We start from the raw sequence: 26312 nt of genomic DNA on the forward strand, positions 1-26312 counted from the left end.
AGTTAGTGGTGGGTGTGTGTATGTGTTATACTGTACTGCATGTTTCTTCTACCCACCTCAAGACAATCAGAGGTGAGTAGAGTTGTACTCAAGTAAAAGTAAAAATTACTAAAAACTAGTACTTAAGTAGAAGCAAGAGTAGTCCTCCTTAATTTAGAGTGCAATTGTATCAACTTCCCCATTTGTTTTATTTTATGTAGATGTGATTGACATAATTTCAAGTGATGGTTTTCCTCAGGATAATTGAACCAGTATGTAGGATTTAGTGGCATCTAGCAGTGAGAAGGGAGATTGCAACTAACTGAATACCCATTACTCCTGTCGGAGGGTCTACAGTGACCATTGGGTGACAAAATTGATCAGATTGGAATCTGGGGAGTCTGGAGGCCAGGTCAATAACTTGGGCGATTTGACATGTTCCTGGATACATTTCTTAGCAGTTTTTGTGGTGTGGTGGGAACCTTATCCTGCTGGGAGAGGCCCTGACATTGGGGAGTGTTTTTGCCATTGGAGTGGTGTGTGCTTGGTTTGTGACAATATTTATGTGGGTGGTATGTGACAAATGAATGTCAGGTCCAAAGGTTCCTCAGCAGAACATTGTGTTATAACAAGATGATCGATGTTATTCACTTGATCCACCAGTGGTCATAATGTTTTGGCTGATTGGTGTAAATGGCTCATTGTAAGTGAGCGAGAACACAGCGGTTATTAGTTTAGGTGATTTTACACTAGAAAAAATATATAGTTTATTATACTGCATCTTTGCCAATAAATCCCTGTAAATGTCACACACTGATCCTTAAAGTCCAACATTTTTACAACTATCTTATCTGATCACAATATGATTTTAGCAGCCAATAAGTTGACTTACAGTGATTTAAAATCTCACGTTCTGACTAAAATATGATCTGCCATTTCTGGAATGACCTTAATATATAATGTAATATAATGCACTATACTAAATGTGATGGATTAATGAATGTAGTTCAAGGGATTGTAAGCAAGTGCCTGATTAAGACTAAGAATTCAAACAGGAAAACATCTGTCACTCCAAACTGCAATGAGAAGTTGTTCTAGTATTGATACAGCCTTCTAAAAAGAAAGAAAGAAATTGTGTTTCTAAGGAATTAAGAAATGCCAAAGCTGAACACTGGAAACAGATAAATAGCCCAGTAAAGCTGTCTGGCACATCTACAATATGTGAATTTAAAATGAGGAATCAGTTGACCTCTGACAATAAATTGTTCATGAATTCCATGTTATTTGTTTCCTCTGTTGATGAATTTGCTAAATCACAAACTAGAAATTATAAGCTAAACTGTAACAATAATAAGACTCTTAAATTTATAATTCCGACTAGTCCAGCCATTGATGTTTCAGTGCACCACGGACAAACAAAAAGAATCGCCTGTGCTTAGGTTGGGCAGATCCTTCTTTTACGTGCAGGTGAACCTCCTTGACCAGTGGCAGATACATGTGCGTCTTGGGTAGTTCAGTTCACCGAGATAAATCCTTTGATTTTCCTTGATTTCTTGTGCTGTTTTTTGTAATCGACCCATGCAAGTTTGTGTCTTTCTGTTGTCATTAGTAGTTAGTTAAAAACCTGGTACCAAGCAGCCATCTTGGTTTCTTAGGCAGAGGCGGTCAAATCAGTCTCTTTCTGAAAGTCAATAATTGCCTAATTATGATAATGATGTAACTTTTCATTACAATGTGTCTACTTATTTTCACTTGTTTAGCACTCATAATTTGCTCTCTACTTTTCTGTCTCTCTGTCTATATGACTATTGCAGCCACAAAGCACACTTAACAAACTGAAATATATACGTCAGGACAGAAATCAAGGGTGGTAGTAGATCTGAAGTGTGATGTGTGTATGTGTATTATTAGAATTAATGCAACAGGTCAGTCTCAGTGCTTCTCTACTGACCTCAGACCAGTGTTCACAACTGCAACCAAACTCTGACAGTGGAAAAAGGGAATGTGAGGTCAAGGACATTATGTATAATCTAAATCTCCCACTGTAGTTTCAGACATTATTCTGCTTATGAACAAAGTCATACAGCGCAATGGTTGTGATATGATAGCCCTAACAGATAGGATCAGCAGACCACCAGCTTCTTAAGATAATGTGCATGAATGCAAAAAATAATACACAGCTAAAATAAAAGTAGTGTGATGAATGTATGCAGAGGTAAAGGAGTAAGAGTAAAAAGAATGCTGCATTAAGCTACTCCAACAAGAACAATCAAAAAAATTACTTAAGTTGCTATTTAAGTAGACTGCGTGCAACCGAGTAAATTCTTGTTACTGCCCACCTCTGGATAAAATACTGCATGATGTAATTTGAATGATCCAAAGTAAATGTCATACTGTGCCTCAGGATAAGCCAGTGACTTATCCTGGCAACTTAACTCTAAGAGTGGAGATTAAACAAAGTAGTTATCCAACTGCATATGTCCTTCTTAGATTTAAGAATATAGTACTATGATTGATCCATAAAGACATAACAATGTGTGGCAGTCTAGGTTGGAACCAGTGTGGGGAATTGTACGCCCAGAGCAACAGGTGTGCTGTTTGTCAGCTCTATTACACAGTCATTTCATGAGCAATTACATCCCATTATGTTTAAGGTGCCATATGGGGAATGATGAGGCTGTTTGTGACTTAATAATGAATAGATTTTGAGCTTGTGCTGCATACTTGATTCACTATCTGTTATCTATAGCATTATGAGTAAACAGGGGGAAAAAAAGGGAAAATTCATTACTTGAAATCAAATATTTCAATACTTTATTGCATTGGTAGGAAAATGCTCACAGTCCCCTGATGAGCAACAATACAAAGAAAAAAAGGATGGTGTAACACTGAAACAATAATTCTAAAAAATCTGCTGCTTTGCCATCCTCCTGTCCTCTCCCTCGTCCTGTGTAGTTGCCACTCTGTTTTTGCCATTTTATTAAGTTATACAAAATAAAATAACCAGAACCAACAAGAGATTATTTTTGCAGTCTGTATCAAAGCAATTATAAAAATAAAAACCTTTAAACTCCAAATCTTTAAAATTTGCAGTCTTGTTTTCAAATTCTAGAAATTATAGAGAGTAACAAGTCCAAGTATGGAAGTTTATGTATTGTATTGCACTCATTACAAACAAGCCTGTGTCCTCCATTGTATACAATGCAACTGTTTGTTCTGTGCAAATATTGTTGGGCGATGCAACATCTATTGTATAAATTGGTGCATAGTCATGCTTGACATGTTCACAGGTAACATGCACAGACAAAAATGTACAGTTAGAATTGATTCTTAACTAAAATCCATCCTGGATTAAAAAACAATGACAGGAATATTTACACACAACACAAATAAAGAAATATCACTGAAAACAAAAGGAAGACATACATTTGATCTTTGAAAAGATGAATCCCATCTATTAAAAGTAGCTGTTTGCTTATACTGCACATTCAAATGATACAAAGAAAGACGTTCCCTCTCTGCTTAAAACCCAATTCTTTTTTTTTTTCTTTTTTCATTTCTTTTTTTTTTTTTTTTTTTTTTTTGGGCTTCATAGTCAATGTATGCAGTTTGGACAGTACATCACAGAGACACAAGTATCTGTACAATCAGTCTAAGAAGCCATTTGGAGGGAATCGAAGTTCCCAAGTACATTTACACATTAAGCAGAATACAGACAATACACTGCCAGACTTGAAAGACCATTCACTATTGAATAGTGGACATTTCATACAGGAAATTCATGCTGTCAAATCCAACCATGGATTGTATGTGATGTTTGATATTGTACAGACTATATCTTTTTCTAGAAATAGACCAAAATAATTTTTTTTAAATTGTTATAAGGGAAGCCTACAGGTCAGTGAACATGATGACTAATAATGGCAAGTATTAATTTCCTTGACCCTCTGGCTTTTGGTGTAATTAACCAGCATCAAAAACAGTACTTAATTTCAACTCTTAATTTCATTTAGGTTATGATTAGAGCTATAGTCTAAGCAGAAAGTAGACCTCAGGCTCTGACGTAGAGTGGGAGGAGTTTGCATTTGGAAGAGAGTCATCAGTATAGTACCGATCTCCATAATGATCCCCGTTTCCATTACGTAATGATGTGCATGCTCCTTCAGGAAGTCCCCTGTCCTCTAGCTGACCAAGGTAGCCTGCTATATAGGAACCAGTTGAGTGTCTGTTAGCTGGTGGATTCTGTGAGGCTGGTTTATTCCTCAGTACCACCCCACCAATGCTGGTGGTACTACTGACCACCACACCTGCCCGCGGCTTTAGAGCCTCTTGCTGTCTTTCACGGGCACGGCTGTTGATGTGACGTACTCTACTTTGGCTCCGGGAAGATAGGCGACGGGTAAGGAGTGGAGGGGAATCATCTTCATTTTTCGGAACCACAGGAGCTATACATATTGCCTGAGGCTGTGACAGAGGGGATTTTGCTTCATGATGCAACTGAGGAGACTGTGGTCTGTCTCTGTCAGTGTCATCCCCCTCCAGACTGACCAACTTACGTAGCTGTTCTGTAAGTGGATCACAAGACTGTGATTGGAAAGTTACTTCCCCCATGGTGCCCATCCTCTTGTGTTTCCTCATATGTGGAGTGATGAAACTGCGACTAATAATGTGGTATTTGCTCTGGAAATTGCATGATATGTCTTCAGAGGTCAGGTCTCCCAGTGACTTGGACTTACACTGGCTGGGGGCTGTGGACTCTGTGGTAGCAGACTGGGAACGAGTTGATAAAGGCCTTAAATTTGAGTGCAGTGAAACACTTTCAGTTTCAGGCTGTGACTGGTGCCTGATGAGGGAAACATTTTGATTCAATGACTGCTTCAGGGTGTGTGATTGTGTTTGACTGTGTGGCTGGGTGTTTTGAGAAGCTGAAGACTCTGATGAGGGCCTATTGCAGTCATAGTCCAGGTGGCTGTACACTGCATCGCAGTCTGAAGAAGGGGAGATTAGTCCTCTGTCTCTACAGATGTTCGTAGACAAAGCAGATTGGCCAGGGAGGCTTTCAGAAGACGAGAAACCATTGTGGAAACACCTCAATTGCTCCCTGTCTGTCTGTTTATACCCTAGCCTGTTTTGATGAGGCCTGTTTAAGATCTGGCTGCCGCTATAGCTCCTCTGTTGTGTGTAGGAACTGCTTAAGTCACTGCTGTTGTTAAGGGCCTTAGAACTGCCCCGAGGAACGGAATAAGTGTTCTCACACTGTGGATTAGGATTGGAGGATCTAGAGTTGACAGGTCTGTGGAATGGTGACAGCTGGGTGTTGTTCTGGTGTTGGTGATGTTTGGAGAGCTGATAGGAAGGTTGATTAATTGAGGAGGGACACTGTGAAAATGCTGCATGAGACGCATGTGACAGGTACTGTTGTTGTTGAGGATCATGGTAGGACATAGGCTGTTTCTGTTGGGAGTAGCTGGGAGTGGACTCATGGTTTTGGTAGATAGCGTGCCGTTTGGTCGGACTTATGAGCCCCTCCCATTGGCTACCATGTCTTGGCGAAGTAAGCATCATATCCAAGGGATCCTCATCAACATTAATCTCCACTTCTGCAAAAGCATTTCTAGTTGTGTCATGGAGAAAATGGAAACAGTCGTTCACAGAGGAGCTCATGTACCTTTTAGAACCACCCTGTTCTATCTCAGGTACTGGTGCTGGGGGATCATACACTTCCTCGTATACACTCTCCTCTACCTCTTCAATTTCTTCACTTCCACCCCTTTTTCTGTGCCTATCATCCCAGCCCACATTGTGCCCCTTCCCTAGATACTGAACTGCTTTTGCTGGAGAGGACCCCAAGCTGTTGGAGGATGTGGTGTCTATAGTATCTGCCTGAACATGGACTGTCTGTTTCCTCAGGTTGTACACTGATACAGGCGACAGTACCTCCTCATCCAGAATGGTGTACACCTCCTCAAGCTCAGCGGTTTCTGGGCTGGAGAATAGGGCTGGAGCAGGTTTATCTGGCTGAGAAATCTTGCAGGGTGAAGGGATTTTATGATTTAAATGGTTCGTTTTCTGAGCTACCTGTTGGGTTGTTATCAGGTGTTTATTGTTAAGAGAGGCTGTGTTGGTTTTGAAAGGAGACCTTAAATCTTGCAGTGCTTTAGGGGTGGTAGGCCTAAAGTTTGAGTGACAGGAAGGAGTATGATCATGTGATAATGCTGTGAAATCATTTTGGTCTATGGTGCTTTCAAACTGACCAATCAGAGCAGAAATAGAGCCACATGTGTCTTGTTCATTGTCTATGGACACAGCATCAATGAGTCTGGAGATGGTGCTGTCATGCAAAGAGCTGGGACTCTTAAGATCACAGTCTATGCTAACAGGGGAAAGAATAACCACAGAGGAGGGGGCAGAGGAGGAGGTGGAGGACACTGAAGGTGCAACTGTGAATGTTGTGCTGTTTGATGATGTTTCTGGTTTATCTGATCTCATCTTGTTGTTCGTGGAAGGTGAGACCAAACAGTTTTTCTCTGATCCCGTGAAGATGATCTTTGATTTGTTGACTCCATTGTCTTCTGACTGGTAATTGGCATAGTCGTCTTCCTTTCTTTCCTCTCTTCCACCAATAACCAGATAAGAAGCCTCCTCCAGTTGGTCAAATTCTTTATTTCTGTATGTCTTAGAAGGGGAAGAGATGCTTGGTTCAACAGAAAATGATGATTCGATGAGAAGGTCCACAGAGGAACACCTAGGCCTGTTGAGGGGACAAGCTCCTGTGGACACAAATAATTGAACAAAAAGATCAATAAATGTAGACTTATACAACCATTTGATGTTGAACACCAAGCCAACCAACAATTAAATGACAACAATTAACAGTCCAGCCAATACAGAGCAATAGCAATACACAGACAAATGGATCACCAAATACAACTGTGAAGGGGAAGCTGGAAAATGAGGCTGTGGAGGCTTAAAAAAAGGAATAATCCACGGTTGCGAACATCAGATTAGGAAAGAGATGGTCAAATGGGACTGGTTTGGTCAAATGGAATCAAATGACACAGCAATATATTTCTCATACCACTTTCAAACAAAATACACTGGGTGGACGCAATACTGGTATGTTACTGAACGATGCAACCTTCAGACAATAGGTATTTTAGATTACCTGCTGGAACATCCTAGTCAGTTCTCTACTACAAAGAAGCACAACAAATGAAGATGGGACAGAAAAGGCATGTTAAGGTATCATGGAGAGTAGGCTGTTTTGTCAGTTCACATGGCTAATGTACATGCGTTTTAGAGAAATCAGAAAATGTTACATCTTACATGTGTGCAAAGCAATTCAAAGCAAAATGTTGCTTTATGACATGTCAACTCCTTTTATCACAAAAAAGTAGCATTTTGTCATACAGCTTAAAGAAATTACTTAATAACAGAGCAAAAATGTCCCTAAAGCCAAAGCGATTGTAATTAGTGCCACAGATTGCTGTGGCTTGGTTTGTGCAAGTAACAGATAATGCTTTGTGAATCTTACAAATTTCTCAAGCTAGTTAATCTAGAATGGTTGTAATTTGGGTGTAATTTGCATAAATCCATAATATATTTAATTCTTTGACTGCAGTGAGAGGAAAATACCCACCAATGACAGTGTCTGCACCCATATCATGCTGTTCTTTGTCTGGGGAGCAGAGGGACAGCTGCCCTTGCAGCAGCCTGTCTAAGGGCATGGAGATAGGTCTGTGGATGAGGGGAGCTCGGGGCTGCAGACGCTTCTCCACCCCTCCTTCCTTCCCTGATACGCCCTCTCCTCCTGTCCCTGCACCTTTGCCATTCTTTTGCTCTGATATCGAAGCCACCGACTCCGATAGCGCCATTTTGGTCTTCTTCCGTCCCTTTGCCGGGGCACTGGCTGTGCGCCGCAGGAGGTGATCACTGATGGAGCGTTTCCGAAGGCCGCCGGAGTTTGTATCCACAGAGGACTTGGAGGAACGGTTAAACAAACCCCGGATACCTCGCAGCTGATGACCCTGAGGGCATGGGGAACACAACAGAAAGGAAATATGAGGGAGGGAAAGATATCACCGAAGAGCAGAGGAAATGTTCTCCTCAGAAGCACATAATCAACCATGGTACACTTCTGAACACAACATTTCGCACATTATAGTGAAAGTGTTAATTTTCATGAAAACAATGAAAAGATATGCCATGTATTGAACTTAGTTAACAGCAGATGTAACAATTGCATGCTTTTACATGCATTGCCTATAGATGGCATCCTTACTCCTTCAGTTACCACAACAAACAATATGCAAGAGGCTGTTGTGGATTGTGCATGCTCACAATGCAAACTGTTCCAGCTTTGTTGACAATGGTACAACAACAGTAAAAAAAAAAAAAAGAATTCTGAATAAAAACCAACCTTATAAGTAAACTGTATGATTCAGTGGTTTAAGGTCACACACACAAACAAGTCATTAAAAATATAGCTGAACACAAACTGCACTTTTTTATCATGCATTACTGTTTCATGCAGCACCACACAGAGTCTAGGGCATCAGGATACCTTGTTAGATCCTAGAAAGTGCATTATGGTAAAGCTGGGATTCAGGACTAGAGGGCTCCACTAGAAAGACAAAGGAGCATAGCTTCAATGGATGGCTATGTTGAGAGAAACACTTTTTTTCCTGTTAACCTCCAAAATACAATCTCAGTTGACAAAAGAGGCCCATACGGAGAATGCTACAGTATCAGCAGGACTATTCATCACTTACCTTCCCATAGACATCGTGTACTGACACATGCACAAAGATGGAAGCCTCAGTCAGCCCCTCCAAGTAAACATGTCTGTAACCTGTTGTTAGATATGGGGGGGAGAAAGCCTGTGAGCAAGAGAGTGTGTCAAAGAAGCTGTTGTCAGACTGGTGATTGTGAGGTAGTTGCCTGAGGAGAGGGCATCAGTAGTTCAGGGACAACTGTGATGGATGTGAATAACAAAAAAAAAAAAAAGCCAAGCCACAGGTCTTTTGCCATACAAATCAAACGAATCATGGTTCACTAGACATAAGATAATGTGCCCCATAGCCATAGCACCACCAAAGCCACTAGGGAAATTATGTGTTTAAGTGTGAGTGTGTGTTGTTGAATCTGATTCTAACAGGCAGTGACAAACTGTGTTCCCTCTTAAGTTCATGTCATTCACCACACAAAAAGTTATTTTTTTTATGAAGAAAAAGTTAAGGAATTCTCCACAGACCAGGCATCAGGCTGCTGAAGGCAACAGTCCGTTGACCAATAAAGTCCCGTCCAATAGGGTCGTGGTCCCAGACAAGGAAACGCACCAAAGCTACCTCAGCCATGTGAAGTGTGAAGGACAGGGCCTCCTCCCATACTGGGTTAAAACCTGAGGAAAATACACACACATATGGGTCACTATAATTAGGACCTGTTTCACTGGTGTCTCAGTCAAGCGGATATGTACTGTACATCGCACAAGACTGTTAGAAGTCATCCGTCAATGTGTATCCATGCTGCCACATATAATACTGGTGAGCTCCCAGGTCTCTGTAACCTTTCCCAGAGAAGGCTTTTCCCCTCCCCCTGCCGGGTGCCCTCATCTGTGGAGATATGTTAGGGGTGATGCCAGCAGACCCCTCTATTCCACTTCCTTTATGCCTCTGATTAATTAATCTGACTTTTGATCCCTGTAGTGCATAGGCACAGCCCAAAGCAAAATGCAGAATCTGGGGCTTTGGTATTCTATCATTTCTGCTCTGTTGTTTTTTGTTTGTTTGTATGTACAAATGAAAAAATAAGGAACGGTAATGGCACACATACGGTCAGCCTCTTTATCCAAGCCTTAGTTAAGTCATTGAAAGGTATCAGTGTTGGATTAGATTGGACTGGACATTTTTCATAGTAACTTTTGAAACTGCCAGTAACTTAAGGTGAAAGGTCTGGAATATAGTTCATTGTAGTTACTATATTTGCAGCAGTTAGGAGGACAAGAGGGGGGTGCGGGGGCTAAATCAGTTGATCTATTTTTAGAATTTATTTAAGTAAATCTTTCTTCAGTAGTTCAGTGACTATACAGTATTGTGATATTGTGGTGTTGTTCAAGTTGATCCGTGTATGTGTGTCTAACCATTGTCATCAACAACTCGTGTCTGCTCCTTGCAGCAATCCACTGGAAGACCGATGATCTCCACTTCCACAAATGGATCAATGATCTGATAGAGGAGAACGGGCAAGAAAATGAGTTATATTTTAAATTATTCTATTTATAATTCTTTGTAAATTATATAAAGTCACAATATATCCAATATATGATACATATTTCTGCTGAGAGCAAGTTGAACATCTCTGAGAAGTCAAGCATGATATTGCGTGAGTGTGTGAAAGAGAGCGAGTGTAGAAAGAGGGAGAGAAAAAGACAGATGGAGGATGTGAGCAAAAACAGTGTATGTGTTCTGGTGTGTTTTAACCTCGCCACGGTCCCCCAGCATGGAGTCTGGTGGTTTTGGCAACTGCTGTCCGCTAATGATCTTGAGAATGAGCTGTTTCTTGGGGTAAGCTGGAAGTGGGTCATCACTGAATGGGTTGAAGGAGCCTGGAGGGGATGAAAGAACTTTGATTTATGTCATCACTCAATCCTGAAATCCAAGCCCTCTCTGATTGTTGTTTATTCTGGTTTCCATGTGCATGGCTGCAGTTGCATTTGCAATTGCTAGAAAGCACGCATGTCGCATGCTCTCAATAACCATTGCATCATAAAGAGCAGTGTCGTAAACTGTGTGTGCAGCAAGACCATGAAAATCATCCATGCCTCTGCTTTGCTGTGTAGCCAACTCCCTAGTTGGATAGCTGTTGAACAGCATTGTTGCAAGTCTATAGAGTAACAGGAATGTGGTGGGAAAAATAGACTTCAAACACAAAGAGAGCAAATAGTGACCCTGAATTACATGAAAATGTATGTAAGATGATCAAGTTATAACTTATTTCCTGTAACCTGTGTCAAAAATAATAGATACAGAATAATTTCTAGTGTATATGCAATATTTATTATTATTACTATTTCAAGTGGAAATCAATGGAAATCAAGAGTTGAGGGACAGAGATATTGATCATTATTAGTGTGTGTGTGGTGTGTGTGTGTGTATAACTTATTATTTCATAGATTGAGTCATAGTGTTTATCTGAATTTAATATATGGCTTGTATGCATGTGTTTGTGCTTGTTCGTGTGCACATGGTCTGTTTGTTGCAGTACCTTTACACATGGGAGGGGGCTTGAGGACGTACCCAATACCTCCATTCACCATGAACTTGGATCTGTTGAGCTGCATCATCCTGCCCTCTGTCTGATAGTTCAGAGCAACTGCAAGTGGAAAAATAAGGAGGACATTTTATCACTAAACCTCTAACCACACACAGTATGCCATCCATTGATTAAGTGTTACCAGGATATTTGTGTAGTGTACACAAACTGTGAAAATCACTAAGGATGCTCAATAGCCTATGGCAGAAATCATAAATCATAGGATGAGGCTGATTTGTTGACTCTAGTTATTAATTTGTATTTTTTGCATTTATCAAATGCTCCTCTTTGGTTTATACATTCATTTATTTATTAAGTTTGTGTGTCTATACGACCTTGAAAACTTAATTAGGAAAAACAGACGAGGAAGGAAACAAGTAAAAAAAAAAAAAGAAAATGGACCAAAAAGGACAAATCATTTGTTTCTTTCTTTTTTTTCTTCTTCTTTTCTGTAACTGCTTCTATTTTTATGCACCTGGAACAATAATTTCTTAGAAATTAAGAGACCAATATGGCTCTCTGAATTTAACAACAACAACAACAACAAAACAAACAAACATTGGCTGGGACAGGCGGGGATTCCTCAGATCTTGGACTTCCTGACGCTGATCATTTCTGCACAAATTTAAATATTTTGCTCAAACTCTAATTAATTCCCCCATCTTATTTTTATCTTTTTATGTATTTCTCCCTAATCTTCACAAATTCCTGGTCTGACTGTAACTCTATAAATAATCTCATAGATACTCAATCACATACAACATGCAAAGACATACAGTACAAACACACACCTTACACAAGGGAGAGATGTAGCGTGGTGGCAATAGCAATGTGATATGTGTAAATGAAGTGTGTGATGCACAGCCCACAGACTAAGTGTCTTTGTATGCGTGTGTGTGCATGTAGTATGCAGTGTCAGTTAATGTGTAATGATAGGTATGAGGCTAAAGGGAAGGCACCTGGTGTTTTTTCATTAAGAGACAACCTCCAAACATGTCAAAAGCTTAGAGCGACAGACAACTGTCTTACCCAACTGACAGCCAACGTTCCAGTAGAACTGGGGGTTGAAATTGGACGAGTCAATACGATAGGCTGAGGGATAAATCCGTGACAGCTGTTTCTGGTTAAAAGCCAGGAACTGCTCGGCTCTGTGATTGACCAGAGATTGCGCTCTGGTCTCGCTGAAGGACAGAACGTCACCTGGAGTACCTGAAGAGAAACATGGATTAGGTATGAGAAAATGTCTTCAAGGTAAAGACTGCAATGTGCCCATTTGCTTGTGTGTGTACAGGTGTCAGAGCTTTGGCGTTTCACCTTCATTCAGGCACTCCTGCGAGGCAACAGAGTTGGTGAACACCACCAGGTTTGACAGATCTCTACTCAGTTTCATCGTCTTCCTCTTCCTTCCAGCCCTAAAACAATTGCCAGATGATACAAGACAATTGCAAGAGAGGGCAGAGGAGAGTAAGATTATATAAAGATATATGAGGATGAGAATATTAAGACATGCATTCGCTCATCTACCCATTTAAGTATTTACAGTAGCAAAAGAAATAGCAGGCAAGAGAGGATTGTCCATCAGAGAGGCAGCTTGCAAACCACAGGAAAGAGCATCAAAGGCAAAAAGCTTAATAGGGACCAGAGCACATGCAGTGCAGCAAGACTCACACACACTCACGCTCACATACGACTACACACACAGTCATGCACACGCAGTCTTGCACACAGTCAGTCAGTCAGTCACATAGCCACTCAGACACATGCGTGCAGGAATCCGTATTGTGACAGATCCCGAGGACATGCATATATGAATATGCAACCAGGAACAGTGACTGGGATAACAAAGAGAGACAAAGGCCTTATACACAGAGAGTGACTGAGGGAGGGAAACACAGCTGAATTTCCATTCTTCCTCCCCAATGCTCACTCACAAAGAACAAGGAAAAAAGAGACTGAGGTGGACAAAGAATGTGTGTGTGACAGAGAATTGGGCTATGTTCAAGCGGCAGATGAAACTGACTCTTTTTTTCCACCATTAGGATCCACCAGGATCTGTTTTAAGAAAATCTATGATGATGCTTGAGGAACGATGGAAGACTACTGAGGTGGAGGTGTTCAGTGGTACAGGCAATGGTAGAAATTAACCAAGTGCATTTACTCCAATAAAGTGCAGGTTTGAGATACCATACCATACATTTTTATATGTTACACTTCTACAATACTACATTCCAAAGGGAAATACTGCACTTTTTACTCAACTACTTTACATCACAGCTATAGATACTACTTACTTTTAAGCATAAGGGGAAAAAATATGATCAGTTTTTAAAATATAAAATTTTGTTGGAGATTAAACAATTTAAACGTATAATTATTTTTAAAATGATCTCCACCTCCACCAAATACAAGATTTAAGTATTGTTAACATGTTATCTATCTTTTGCTTAACAGTGGTCAAGGTGTAATTATGAATCAAAAAAAGAACTAAACACATGTCATCAAGTCAGCAAACAGTAGTGTAGCATGTAATAAAGATTGCTATCATTACTTAACATTATGAGTGTATTAAATTGATAAGGAGTGAGTTGTGGTACTTGGGAGTTAAACTTTTTATATTTAAGTGGAATGTTGTGTTATTTCTTCCTTTAAAAATGTACACTGTGTTGCTTTAATGCATCAAAAATAATAATTTAATGCAATAATATAATCCCAGGGTGATTCTGCATCATGAGCATATCAAAAATATTTTAAATTCATTTTGTTGCCAGCAAATCTGAATCTTATCTTTTACTCAAGTGCAGTTTTTAGTACAGGAGTTTTACTTGTAACAGTGTATTTTTTATAGTGTGGTATTGCTACTTTTACTAATTGTACACTTTTTAACCACTGGTTACAGGAGAATGGCTTTCTTATCCCAGCAAAGCCTTAAAAATTCATTTGAAAAAAAGAGAAAGAACACAGCTGTGACTGGATAAATTGTCCATCTTCAACCATATTTCACACAGTAAACCCAACTATGAGCCACCGGAGCTGTGTGGCAACACCATATGTGATGCCTTTTGTTGTGGCCTCAATTTCATGCGTTCCAGGTGCTTTGTCTTTGGTCGTTTGTCTTAATATATGTAGAAAGTGTGTTAATTGACCTGCTACATTAAAAATATTATGAATATAAAAATCTGATCTGAGCAGGAGGTTATAGCTGAGCAGCAAGGCATGCAGAGTGAACATAGCCCAGGGATCTTAGCAAAGTGAAGAAGTGATGATTGTACACTCTTCATCTGAGAGACTACTGATTTTACATGAAAGAAGATGGAATCAAAACCAATTGGGATTCCTTCCTTTGCTGTCAGTGGCAGCTCCAGACCTCAAGTCCATCATTGTCTCCCTTACACAAGCATAAATGTGGTTGCATGGCACTGCTGATGCCCTGGATTGTCTCATGCTCCCAGCAGTCAGCAACTATTAAACCTAATAGCTGTCAGAGATTGTCAGTGTTGTGGTGAAGCAAGTCGAAGGTCACCTGTTGAACTGCCCTCCGGCGTCCCTCTCAGACCTCTCCTGACTGTCCTCCTCCTTGTCCACGCTTTGGCATGATAGCCTGGATTTGGAGTGCCTCTGGACAATGGGAACACACACACACACACACACACACACACACACACACACACACAAAGGAATATATCAACAAATAAACAAACTACATTGCAACAACAGTTTGCTCAGTGGTTGAAAAGCAGATGATCCTCCCTTCAGCTGAATTCCTGACGAATGTGTTACACATCATACATGATACCACCTACACACTAACGCAGCATAGAGTTCTTAACAGGGCAGGGGCTGGTGCTCATGTGTCTTTAGCAAATTGTATGTATTTCATAGAGGCTGCTATGTGATTCATAGAGTGTTGTTATTGTAGTAGCAGTTTGAGTGTGTGTTTGTGCACGTTGGTGGGTGTTTTAGGTATAGTGTATGTAATTATAGCGAGTGTGTATTTGGTGAAGTGTGTTCTTTTTTTTTTTTCCTTTTCCAAGAGAAGCAACATCTCTATTAGAGCTAAAGTGGAGTTGAGAAGAGGATGAGGGTTGCAGTAATTACAGGGTTTAGGCTGCTTGCCAACAGATTACATGCACCCATGCATGCACGCATATATACACACACGTGGGAGGATGCATAATATGCAAAGAGGGAGGCATAAAAGAATGAAGAGGAGATGTGAGAGATGTGAGTGGGTAAACAGAGGAGGGAAAGAGGAAGGTAAAAAAAAAGAAGCAAATGGATCGAAGAATAAAGTCAGAGTGGGAAATAACCAGGCTGAGAATTGAGAGAATGTGGAGAGAATGTCTGTAACAAAAATAACCACACACACACAAACCAGTGTTATACTGTAAAATGAATTAAAATTAAAATTGATGCTGACTCTCAAATCTCAAAAAAGATATAAAATACTGAAGGACTTGAAAACATTGATTGCACTGTAAGGCCCTACACCATTAGAGGCTTTCCTAAGGACAAACGCAGGATCTACATCAAGACAGTACAGTAGACAGTAGATTCGCATGACACGTGTTCGCTGCACTGAGCTACTGTGTGGAATTGAAAGATAAGTGTGGCAGTCTTGATTATGATCCCTCTACCTACCACATGCTGAAGATAGCTCTACAAAAGGCTCTTTGTATTTGCATTTTCACTTCCTATTGGTGTTTTTAATCACACTCTTGTCTCCAAACATATTGCAATCTAATACAACAGCACCAGTACAGATCTTACCGTCATAAAGATTGTAATGTTCAGTTTTTGCTGAAACTGTTTAAGTGTTGATTCAATTCTGTGGTTATTTCCCAAACTATATTATGGAGCTAGTGAGTTGAACTGTATTGAATTGCCCTGAGGGGTGTATGTTGTCTGCCTGTTTATAGCAATGAGGGTGAAATAAATATTAATAAGAAGGCTATTCATTTTAACCTTTGTGGGAAAGTTGATTGTCTTTAAGCAGAACTTACTGAAAGTAATAATTTTACTTAAAGTAAAATATACTTATTTGCTTTCTTATCTAGAGTTAGATAGAATACTAATTGATACCTCTCTCATATCTGTACAGTAAATACAAAGGCTGGCCAACCGGGACATGGTTAATTTAGCATAGCATAAAGATTGGGAACAGGGAAAAACAGCTAACCTGGCTCTACCTGAAAGTAAAAAAAAAATTAAAAAAAATCCACCCACTAACACTGCTAAATCTCAATAATTAATTAATTAATTAATTAATTAATGCGGCCCAGATCGTTTTCCCCAGGTTTTCCTGCGTCTGGAGAAGTTTATCTGAAGTCCTAAGAGCCCCGATGCACCAAGCCAAAAGCTGGCTGTCATTGTGCTTTTCCAGCTCCATTGGCTCAAATTAGCCCTCTCAGTGGCTGTTAGTCTGACTGACCATGTTAAATTGACAGTAGAGACTAGTGAATGACTTCTGTCTGACTGCCTGTTCAGCCAAGATGAGAAGAAGTGATTTCACATTTAGTGCAGGTTTGCCCTTTTTTTTTTTTTTTTTTAAAGGCACCACTGTTTCTTTGACAACTTTCTAAAGTTTTGTAATATTGTGGCATGCAGCAGATAAATGTTTCATTATCACCTAACCTAAAAGTGAACTAACCTGATTTAGCCATTTGAGACCCAAAACAAATATATCAAGTATCAAGCAAAAAAAGAGCAATCTGTCTTTCGATGCTCCTCACCTTCTGTTTGAGAGTCGTGATGAAGGATCTGCTTTGGGATTTCTTCAGAACCCCTCTGGAGCTCTAGAGGGAAGGAGAACACATTCAGAGACTCTTGATGTGTGTGTTTGTGTGTGCTTGTTTACATGCATGTGTGTGTGGATCATTTGGTGTGAATCTAATAACAACCACATTAGCACCCAGTGAGTCACTTAAACCCTAAAGCTCAGTAGCTGGAGGGGCTACAACAGACATCAGCCAATAAAGCACAGCAAAGCTGAGGAGGAGAGTGGGTAAGAAATAAGAAAAACAGAGAAACTGGATAAAAGGAAAATTACATTAAGGAAGACAGAAACAGAAAAGGCTTTAGAGACAGGATGAGGTGAAGGGGATCACCAACAAAGCAGAACCAGAATAAAGACAATAGGAAACCCTGGTGCACAACACACACTACATTAAAATGGCTCAGGAAACTGAAGCTTCTAAAAATAGCACAAGAAGCGAGCAAGGGAAATTAAATATTAAGTAACACTGCAGACATTCAGTTTCTCATCACTTTTAGTCTGTTTTGACATGATTTGCATGAAACGCCACCCATGCAGGTGGAAACAGTACGGCCCCTTCAGAGCAGCCTGAGGAGGTGCTGGTTGTTTGTGCATGTCATCTGTTCAGTGGGTGTGTTTGACCTGCGAGTGCTGCAGCAACTAGCCTACCCCTTTATTTTCTCAGTTTCCCTCCATGACTAATACCATGGCCTAGTTTTATGCCCCCTCTCTTCTCTCTCTTCTCTACATCTGTTGATGGGTATTACTCTGCTCCATGTGCAGCCCTTCACATTGCCTTGGGGCTGTACCTGCCGCAGGTTCTTCTGGAGGCCCTGGTGCGTGGCTCGGAGCAGAGCTCGGATGCTGAAGCTGTCGGTATCTTCCTTGTCTCCGATCCGAGACTCCTTTAACAGAGAGTCCAGTTTCTTTCTGATGTGAGACTCCACCTGGTGGTTACCATTGCCCTGTGTGAAAGAAGAGGGAAACTGATTGTTAGTGAGAGCTGACTAAGGTAGTAAGGGAGAAAAGGAGGTTATTTAAATTAAGGTTAAAAAAAAAAACATTATTGACATGAGTTTGTGGAGAGTAGTGCTGTTTTGGAGCATGGACATGCTGCAAAACAGTTTAAACCATGTCCAACCAATATTAACCACAGCAGAGCCACAACACCACAATCAGAGCTGCAGCTCCAGACCAACCATCACCATCTTCAGGCCAAGAAGGCAGATGTAGACATACAGATATGCGCCATCTGCAGCCAACAAAAGTAAATGGTGATGCAAGTTTGACCATTTTGCACCATCACTGACAGGTGTCAAGTCATGTTTACATCTGTAGGTCTAAACTTCTTATATCAGACCAATGATGTATGTTGTAGTTAACTAAAAATCTCTAATAATGAAAAAAAAACCATAAATAATTGACATCAGATACAGTAAAAGAGAGAAAACAGCATTATATTTTCATTTTATTTGCTTTGTCTGGTTTTATATCGTTTATAAAGTAACATTGTTAAGAATTTTTTTTTTTTTTTTTTTTTTTTTTTACCACAGCCTGCTATGAGTGCAGTGTTAGTGGTGACTGCTGTGAAAACACACTGGTTTAATGAGCTCAGAACAAAACCTCTCATCAGTGGAAACCTGCCACTACCCCTTTAAAATGGCAGTGATCATCCAAAGTGGCATCTGCGGTCTCATGCCTCCAGCTAAATGTGGAAGAATGATGCCATTTTCAGTTATACAACTAAACCATCTGGAAAATAACTGAGTGTTTTCCTGTTTAAAATGTGAAGAGGAGGACCCTGGCACTACTGTATCATAGAATACATGAACAGGATTACTATAAAAAATGGCACAAGGAAACTTCAGGAGCGATCTGTAAAAGCAAGCGGCCATAAGGTGCTCTGACATGTTTTACATGTTTGTCTATTACAAAAACAGAAAGTTCAAACTCTTTTCTACACATATCTGCGTCATTAAGCATTGATTATTCTAAAACATTACAGCAATGATGATCAATAAAACATTACAAGCACCAACATTACAACCCAATTACTGAAGTCATTACATCGAGCACAACATTATCATTAAGATCCCATTACCTAACTTCTGCTTGTGGTGCCTGATAGGATGTTGTTGCTGCCGTACTTTTTGAATGAATAGATTGAGTAGGAAAAAATAGACACAAACTTTACTCAGCAGTTGGTCACAACTGGACTGAGAATGACGAAATCAAATTGAAAACAAAGAAAAAGGACAAGAAATGTGTCCGTGTGGAGGTGGTAATTCGAGAGTTTGTGCATGTTTGTGTGCACAAAATTGTGCATTCTGCATTCCTCTATCTTACGTTACTGCTCTTGAGCTTGAAGTCGTCCTCAATTTCATCAGCGCTGTCATCATCAGATACTTCCCCTTCCTCTGCGTCTGCGGACAGGTAGGCGGGCAGGCGCTTCCCCTGGAAGGAGAAAAGACGACAAACATACATTTGACCCTTGCATATGTCTTAAATGCAGCACAACCCCTCGCTCATCTCTGCAATACACCCACACAGGTTGTACCTCCAAGACAGTCCAAGAATAACAAAGCAGAATATGTCACATTATCTGCACACAAGCCTATGCACACAAAAATGCACAGGCACACATTAAAGTAACCTCTTCCTTTATGTGGCTCCTTTACCAGTATTTACAGGCAGAGTGAAAATCATTACTGCCACATATAAGCACGCAAGAGGGCACAAAACACACACTTGTGTGCATGCACACACACACACACACACACACATAATGTACAATCAGCTGAAGATTCTCCAAGAAGCTCCCTGAGCAGCTCTTTCAGCAGAGAGGAAGCCCATTAGTGAGCCATTCTGGAGGTGTTAGTGGGAGTCAGGATTTTCTAAGCATCTTCAAAAATAAATGGCAGACTCTGAGCTCTCCTGCAGAACATCGAGTCTTTCACCGGCTGACATCACCGCCCTCACTTCAACAACCGCCACAAGTAGTCCGCTCCCTCTTGCTTCTAGTCGTGACTGTTAAAAACCCTGGCGCCATTTTTCTTTGCTGCCTTGCGTGACTCTCGGGTCTCTCCCCCCACTGAGGGGATGGAGAGAGGTGAAAGGCTCTCAAACGAGGGGAGAGAGGGGGAGGAAAGAGATGGAGGAAAACTGTTAGAGAGGAGTAAAGGGCTTTAAAGAAAATCAATAATGCTCTTTCACTGCTCAGACATCTGGCTGGGGAGGGACAAAGCCAGAGCTCCTTTTTAGCCAGGGAACAATGAAGGCTTTCTTCACATTACAGATAAAGTCAATTTTATCTGTTTCTAATAAAAAAACAATAAATGCTGAAAGCTTTTGCTCACCCAGATTCTCTATCTCTCTGTCTCTCACAGTTTCTTTGTGTAACTCCTCCTGAGCTGGTGGATAAGGATCCTCTGAGTCTGAGGCCATCAAGGTAAGAGCTGATTTATTTTATTTTATTTTTTTTAAATCACGTTGGGTTTTTATTCTTTTTGATGATTATATCAACTATGTTTCACGGATCGTCTTAGATAACTTAAGTTGAATGTCACATTTAAATGACAAAACAGGTGCTTTATCATATGATGTTTCCATAATGGTTCAGGCAAAGAAGGCGATTAAGCAGATTTCCCAAAATGTGGAACCATTCCCTTAAGTTTAAGCAACTAAATCTATTTGGTTAGGCTCGGGGAAACACTGATTTAAGGGAACAAACACTGGCACTACTATTAGTAAGCAGAGTGTACCAGACAATCCAATACTTTGGAGTAACTTCTCAGTCTTAAAATGTCGAATGTGGGCCAGGGAGTTTTGAGGACTGAATATGTGTGATGCCTTAATTTTTTTGAATCTAATGGAAAAACTGCATAATTTATTGACAACCAATTTGGGAAATATGTCATATTGAGACTCTGTATTAAGTTCTAAAAGCTTGAAGTTATTCAAGTGAGAGGAAAAATGCTGTTGTTGCAGCCTCTTTGTGGTTTTTGTCTACAGTTGGGCTTAGATAAACCAGACATTCTGGGAATATAGGATTTGTTGTGGCAAAACACAGTGTATATTTTTAATGGAATTTCAACATATATTATTTAATTATACTTAATTACATAACATTTTAAATACTTAATTACATTTTAAATAGCTGTTACTTAAAGTAACAGCTATTTAAAATGAATCCTCTGACAGAAGGTCGTGTCCGGTTATTGTTAGTATGTATGAGTTACATGAGAGTAAAAACTGTCACTCTCATCATATGCCTGCATCTTGTCCTTCTCCCTTTTCACTTCTATGAGTAATACAATGACCTAGTTTTGTCCTGCCTGTCTCCTCTCCCCTCTCTTCTTCTGATTATGGGCAGTAATTAGCGGCCTCGCAATGTCTCTCTCAGTCCCCATCCTGAGCACGGCAACGTATTTGAAGTAAAATATGGAGAAATAACGAGTGCTCCGCTTTCCTCAGATGCTTTGATTCACAACTGATCGATCATATTTCAATTTAGAAATGTATTTATTCGTTTTATGGGTGTACTGTCAATCCACCCATCCCTCCTGTTGATTTGTTCTTACTTTGATGAGTATCTTGCCCTGCAGGCTGTGAGGACTGGGTAAGGTTTTAGAGCCTCTGCTCAGTGCGTCTCCCACGTCGAGCTTGTCTCCAAAGATTTCTCGCAGGTACTGAGCAATCTTCTTTTGCTGCTGGATGCTACAGTGGTTCTCTATGGACAGAATTACCGGATATCTAAAAGAAAAAAGAAAAAAACAAGATACATTGTCATACTCAGGGTTCCATAAATTACATAAAACCTTAGAAAATGTGTCATGAATGCAGTCAGCGACCTGAAGTGAGACTGATCTGCTGACATGGGAATCACATTTCAAACTCTACTTCCATTTCTCACCTCCAGCCAACAGAACGGCGAGGTAAATGATAAAAAATACAGCTGCATAAACACCTCTTCACCTCTGTGACACGGTGTGTGTGTGTGTAGATGTGGCATTTGTGTGTCAGTCTGTCTGTCTGTCTGTCTTTTCATTTAGAAAAGGTGAAATGACTTGTGGCCACACAGCAGCAAGCACGGCTCAAATGTCAGGTTTGTCAGACTGACAGCTCTCCCTCAGGGGACACAGCCCCGCTCTCACCTCTACCTCTGATCCCCAAAACACACTCTCACATGCACGCACACACGGTTTGAACACACAAACAGGCTCCTCTGCCAAAGACAAAAAGAGACAACAGAGAGAGTAACATCCAGAGTCATTTCATTTCCACACACAGACAGTGGCATCCCAGAGCTCCTCTCAGGTGAAAGAGTGAGGCGGCTCAATGAGCTGTGTAATGTGTGTGTGAGTGTGTGTGATGTTTGAGAGAGCAGAGACTCACTCCATTTCAATGCAACCCAGGGGCCATTAATCATATTAACAGGTGGCACTGATGATAAAATATCAGCTGAATGTAAAAGGTGAGAACAGAAGCGAGAGAGGAGAGAGAAAGACAAAGTGCAGAACGTTCAATTTATTCATCTGTTGTTGCTGTCAGCATTATTACAGATGACTAATTAAGAAGATATGAGTTTATGAGAATATGCAGGTATTTCCTAATTAGCAAGTGTTTGTTTTCTTTTGGTAAAGTGCACTGAACATATGTTTTTTAAATTTAACTCACAGAGAAATACAAAGCCCTATAGCAATTCCATCAGAAGAAATAGAATGAAAAGGGACAACATCTTAGTATTTTTTTTTTTTTATTCTAGATAAACTGATTATTTGTTTGGCCTACAGTATACTGAAAGCCACTGATTATCTGTGTGTCAATCAACTAATCAATTAACCAACCAAAGGAAGTTAAAAGAAATAGGCAGCCATTACAGTAAAGGGGTGTTTATGTGGATTTTCCATCCAAAATTTTAGCAGCTTTGGCAGTTTATTATTTCTCCAACTGTGTCATTTGTCTTTATTTTGCTTCCCCGTTTTATTGAATGTTACTCTGCTGAAGGCTGTGTGCTTGCAAAATCTGAAGAGAAATGATGACATTGGCCAGTGTGACTCTTAGGCTGGCAATTAAAGGAATAGTTTGACATTTCTTTAAATATCCTTATTCACTTTCTTGACAGAAAGAAAGAAAAAACCAAAATGAAAAAAAAACCCAATAACAATCATTTGTGGCTCAGAGTTTATGCTAAGCTAACTAGCTGCTGGCTGTAGCTTCATATTTTATGGACAGATTGTAGAGAGTAGTATTGATCCTCTCATCTAACTCTCAGCAACTTCAACAGTGCATCGGAACTGAAAGAGTGATCAACTACAAGTTAAATTGCCATGTAGAAGTAAGTTAAAGGCTCGATGTACAATTTTAATGTGATGTAAGTGAAAGTTCCAACAAGCTGCTGCCAAATATAGTTACACCTCTCTCTGAATTACATAATTGAATATATTCCCAATGCTGTCTATGCCTTTGAATAAAATAAATGGTTTTATAACACAGCCACTGCCATCATAAGTAGCTGCAATAGATGTTAACGTGAGCCAATGTGGCAGCAGGAATCTGCATCATTCACCACTTTGTTTGGGTATTGTTGGACCCAACAGAGACAAACAGTGGCTCCTCAGGGAGCCAGAGGAAACACTGCTAAGCAGATGGCTCAGTAATAGGTGCTAATTACTGCCAGGAATCACAGCGTTCTATGAAAAACACAAACCTGGTTTCTAAATTTTGCAATGTTCTTGTTAAACCTTGTGAGGAAACCTTCCATCAAATTCATGGGTATTTCATTAAAACAGTGAGAGAAATTATAGTGTTAGGACTTGATTTATGAGGAAAAATACAGTAGTTGTGCAGCTTTTAAAATTAGGGTGGGTTGGTGCTATTACAGTATATCTCATCCCATAGCGGAGCATAAAACACAATTAAACAGCAGAGGACAACACACAATCAGTAATACAATCTCTGTGTATGTGCACATGGAGACATGTTGTGCTGTTTATCCTGAAGCAAATAATATTATTCACTCTTCAGAATGTTTCAGTCAGATTTATACATATGTGTCAGTAAACTGAAGAAGAAATAAGTAACATGGCATTTGTATTTGGCATTCAAAGCCATTTTTTCTCCCACAACAATACCTGTGGATAATGGAAGTGTCTAGTTTCCATAAAATGTCACAAACAATCAAATGCAATCACACACACACACACACACACATACACTGTACTGTAGCATTAGGAGCTTTGACTCACTGGTTATTTATGAAGGCATATTTATTGATGGTCTCTATGACAGACTTGAACGGTATCTTAGAGGTCAGAGTGTAGCCATGTTGGACCATTGGCTCTCCATCAGGACCATCCCAACAGTCCACTGCAGGGAAAAAAACAGAAGAAATGCATGAATCATGGAAAAACTGCATCATGTTATTGTTCTAAATTTCTGCCATACTTTTCATCTGTTTTACTTTTCATCTTAGAATATAAGAAAGACATTTCATTTGGACTTGATGCCACAGCTCTTCTTCCACTATTTCACATTCTCTTAACAAACACCAGTGTTAATTCATTCTGGGACACAAAAATAGTGTAAGTGAAAACAATGCTTAAGCAATAGCATGTGCAACATTGTGCTACACTGTTAGGTTTTTTAAGTGTTGCTGGATCTGTGGGCCTTTTCCAAATTTTATTACAGCAAAGGAAGTGTCGGGTTTATAATTTAAAAACATTAACAAAAACTGCCCGAAATTGCTTAGCAGTAAACATCCTTCACATCTACAAATATCCATAAGCATCCCTAACAGCAGTTGTTTTACTCAATTTTTAGCACAAAACAGAAATATCATTTGATACAGGGTGAAAAGACTGCAATTATATGGAGTCATAAAAGCCATCTCGTCCAATCATAATAGGCCACTTTCCCAGCAGACATATCAACTTGTCATAGTAAAGAAATCACAGGCGGTACTAATAACACTAACAGTGGCTTTGTTCTATTCACGTGTCCCAGTAAAACATGACAGTTTGACAGTGAACACTGGGTTCCTGGAACTGATACAGCTAAATGGTATTCAGCCATCATTAACGTTATTATTTACATCTGTGCTTTTCCAACTGTGACATGTCAAAATGTCCTCTGTGAAAAAGGTGCGGTCAGATTAGTCTTTAGTGGTGTTTAAACGTAAACAGGGGCTTACCCTCGACACAGCGGCAGCCAGACTGCAGCACCCAGGCGTACATGTCGGTCTTAGAGTGGGAGAGAAGTTGGTCTCCGGTAAGGTACGTGTTATGAGAGGAGGCGATGAAGTAGTTACAGAGTGGCTGCTCCATGTCTTGATTCACCTCGTGGTGCAAAGGGTTGAAAATGTCACATGTCGGACTTCGCATGAAACTTGTAAAACCTGAAGATAATATACATTAATGGGAAAAAAAGAGAATTACAATATGAATCAGCGTATTACTCAGAATTATTCAGCTTAGCTCCAATTGTGTTTTGCAGCTTTTTCAGGGTGGTGGCCTGACTCTGAGCCAACATCAGTTGATGAAATCTCAAGATCAACTAGATGAACTGGCACAACCCCTTCAGCTGTAGACCTACTCTGTATGTTGTGCTTATTAGCAAATATTAGCATGCTAACATGCTAAACTTGCATTTTGAAAATGGTAGACCTGCTAAGGTGAGCATGTTAGCATGCTGATGTTAGCATTTAGCTCAAAGCACAGCTGTGTTTAAGTACAATCTTACAGAGCCATTAGCATGGCTTTAGACATTCAGTCTTATTAATGAGCATCTGCCACAGCCAATCAGCTGCATTTTCCTTTCCTTCCATTGTGGCTGATCAAAAAGACATATATAACCATACACTGTAAATATGCACCATTGTGGCTGAATGGTGGAGACTCATCAGTGTAGACAGATATTGAAGTCAGTTGCAGAGGTCATGATGGAACAACAAAGTTCTTTTAATATTGCCTGTCACGTATTGATGGTGCATCCCTCCTGAATCAGATTTACAGCAACCAATGTTGTCTGTTTGTGAATATCCTGAAATAAAAGTGACACCCAAAACTTTTTCATTTCAAACCACCGGCAACCAGACCATATCATGCAGCTTCTAACAGCTTCTAACAGTGACATCTGCAGTATCTCTTCATCAGTAGGTTAAGCTCCGGGAAATACCAGAGGATGACAGACAAGCACATTCAAACCACACTGCTGTGATTTCAAACCACAGCATTTTTTTTTTTTTTTTTGGTAGGTCGTACAGCATGAG

General features: G+C 40.0%; 1 protein-coding gene across 1 annotated transcript in view; it reads right to left on the minus strand.

The window, feature by feature from the left end:
- Window positions 1-2776: 2776 nt before the first annotated feature.
- The window catches only part of plch1 (phospholipase C, eta 1), a 57946-nt gene continuing 34410 nt past the window's right edge, over window positions 2777-26312 (minus strand). Inside the window, 17 exon segments of the mRNA XM_018700427.2 lie at window positions 2777-6749; window positions 7619-8006; window positions 8543-8602; window positions 8751-8830; window positions 9233-9379; window positions 10121-10205; window positions 10461-10585; window positions 11245-11352; window positions 12322-12501; window positions 12607-12704; window positions 14813-14907; window positions 17022-17084; window positions 17854-18009; window positions 19391-19498; window positions 21625-21796; window positions 24292-24412; window positions 25236-25439. Coding sequence (XP_018555943.1) covers window positions 4006-6749; window positions 7619-8006; window positions 8543-8602; window positions 8751-8830; window positions 9233-9379; window positions 10121-10205; window positions 10461-10585; window positions 11245-11352; window positions 12322-12501; window positions 12607-12704; window positions 14813-14907; window positions 17022-17084; window positions 17854-18009; window positions 19391-19498; window positions 21625-21796; window positions 24292-24412; window positions 25236-25439 — 4934 coding nt within the window. The 3' untranslated portion in view covers window positions 2777-4005.

Source organism: Lates calcarifer, linkage group LG21 (assembly GCF_001640805.2).
Source record: "Lates calcarifer isolate ASB-BC8 linkage group LG21, TLL_Latcal_v3, whole genome shotgun sequence".
Classification (NCBI taxonomy): domain Eukaryota; kingdom Metazoa; phylum Chordata; class Actinopteri; family Centropomidae; genus Lates; species Lates calcarifer.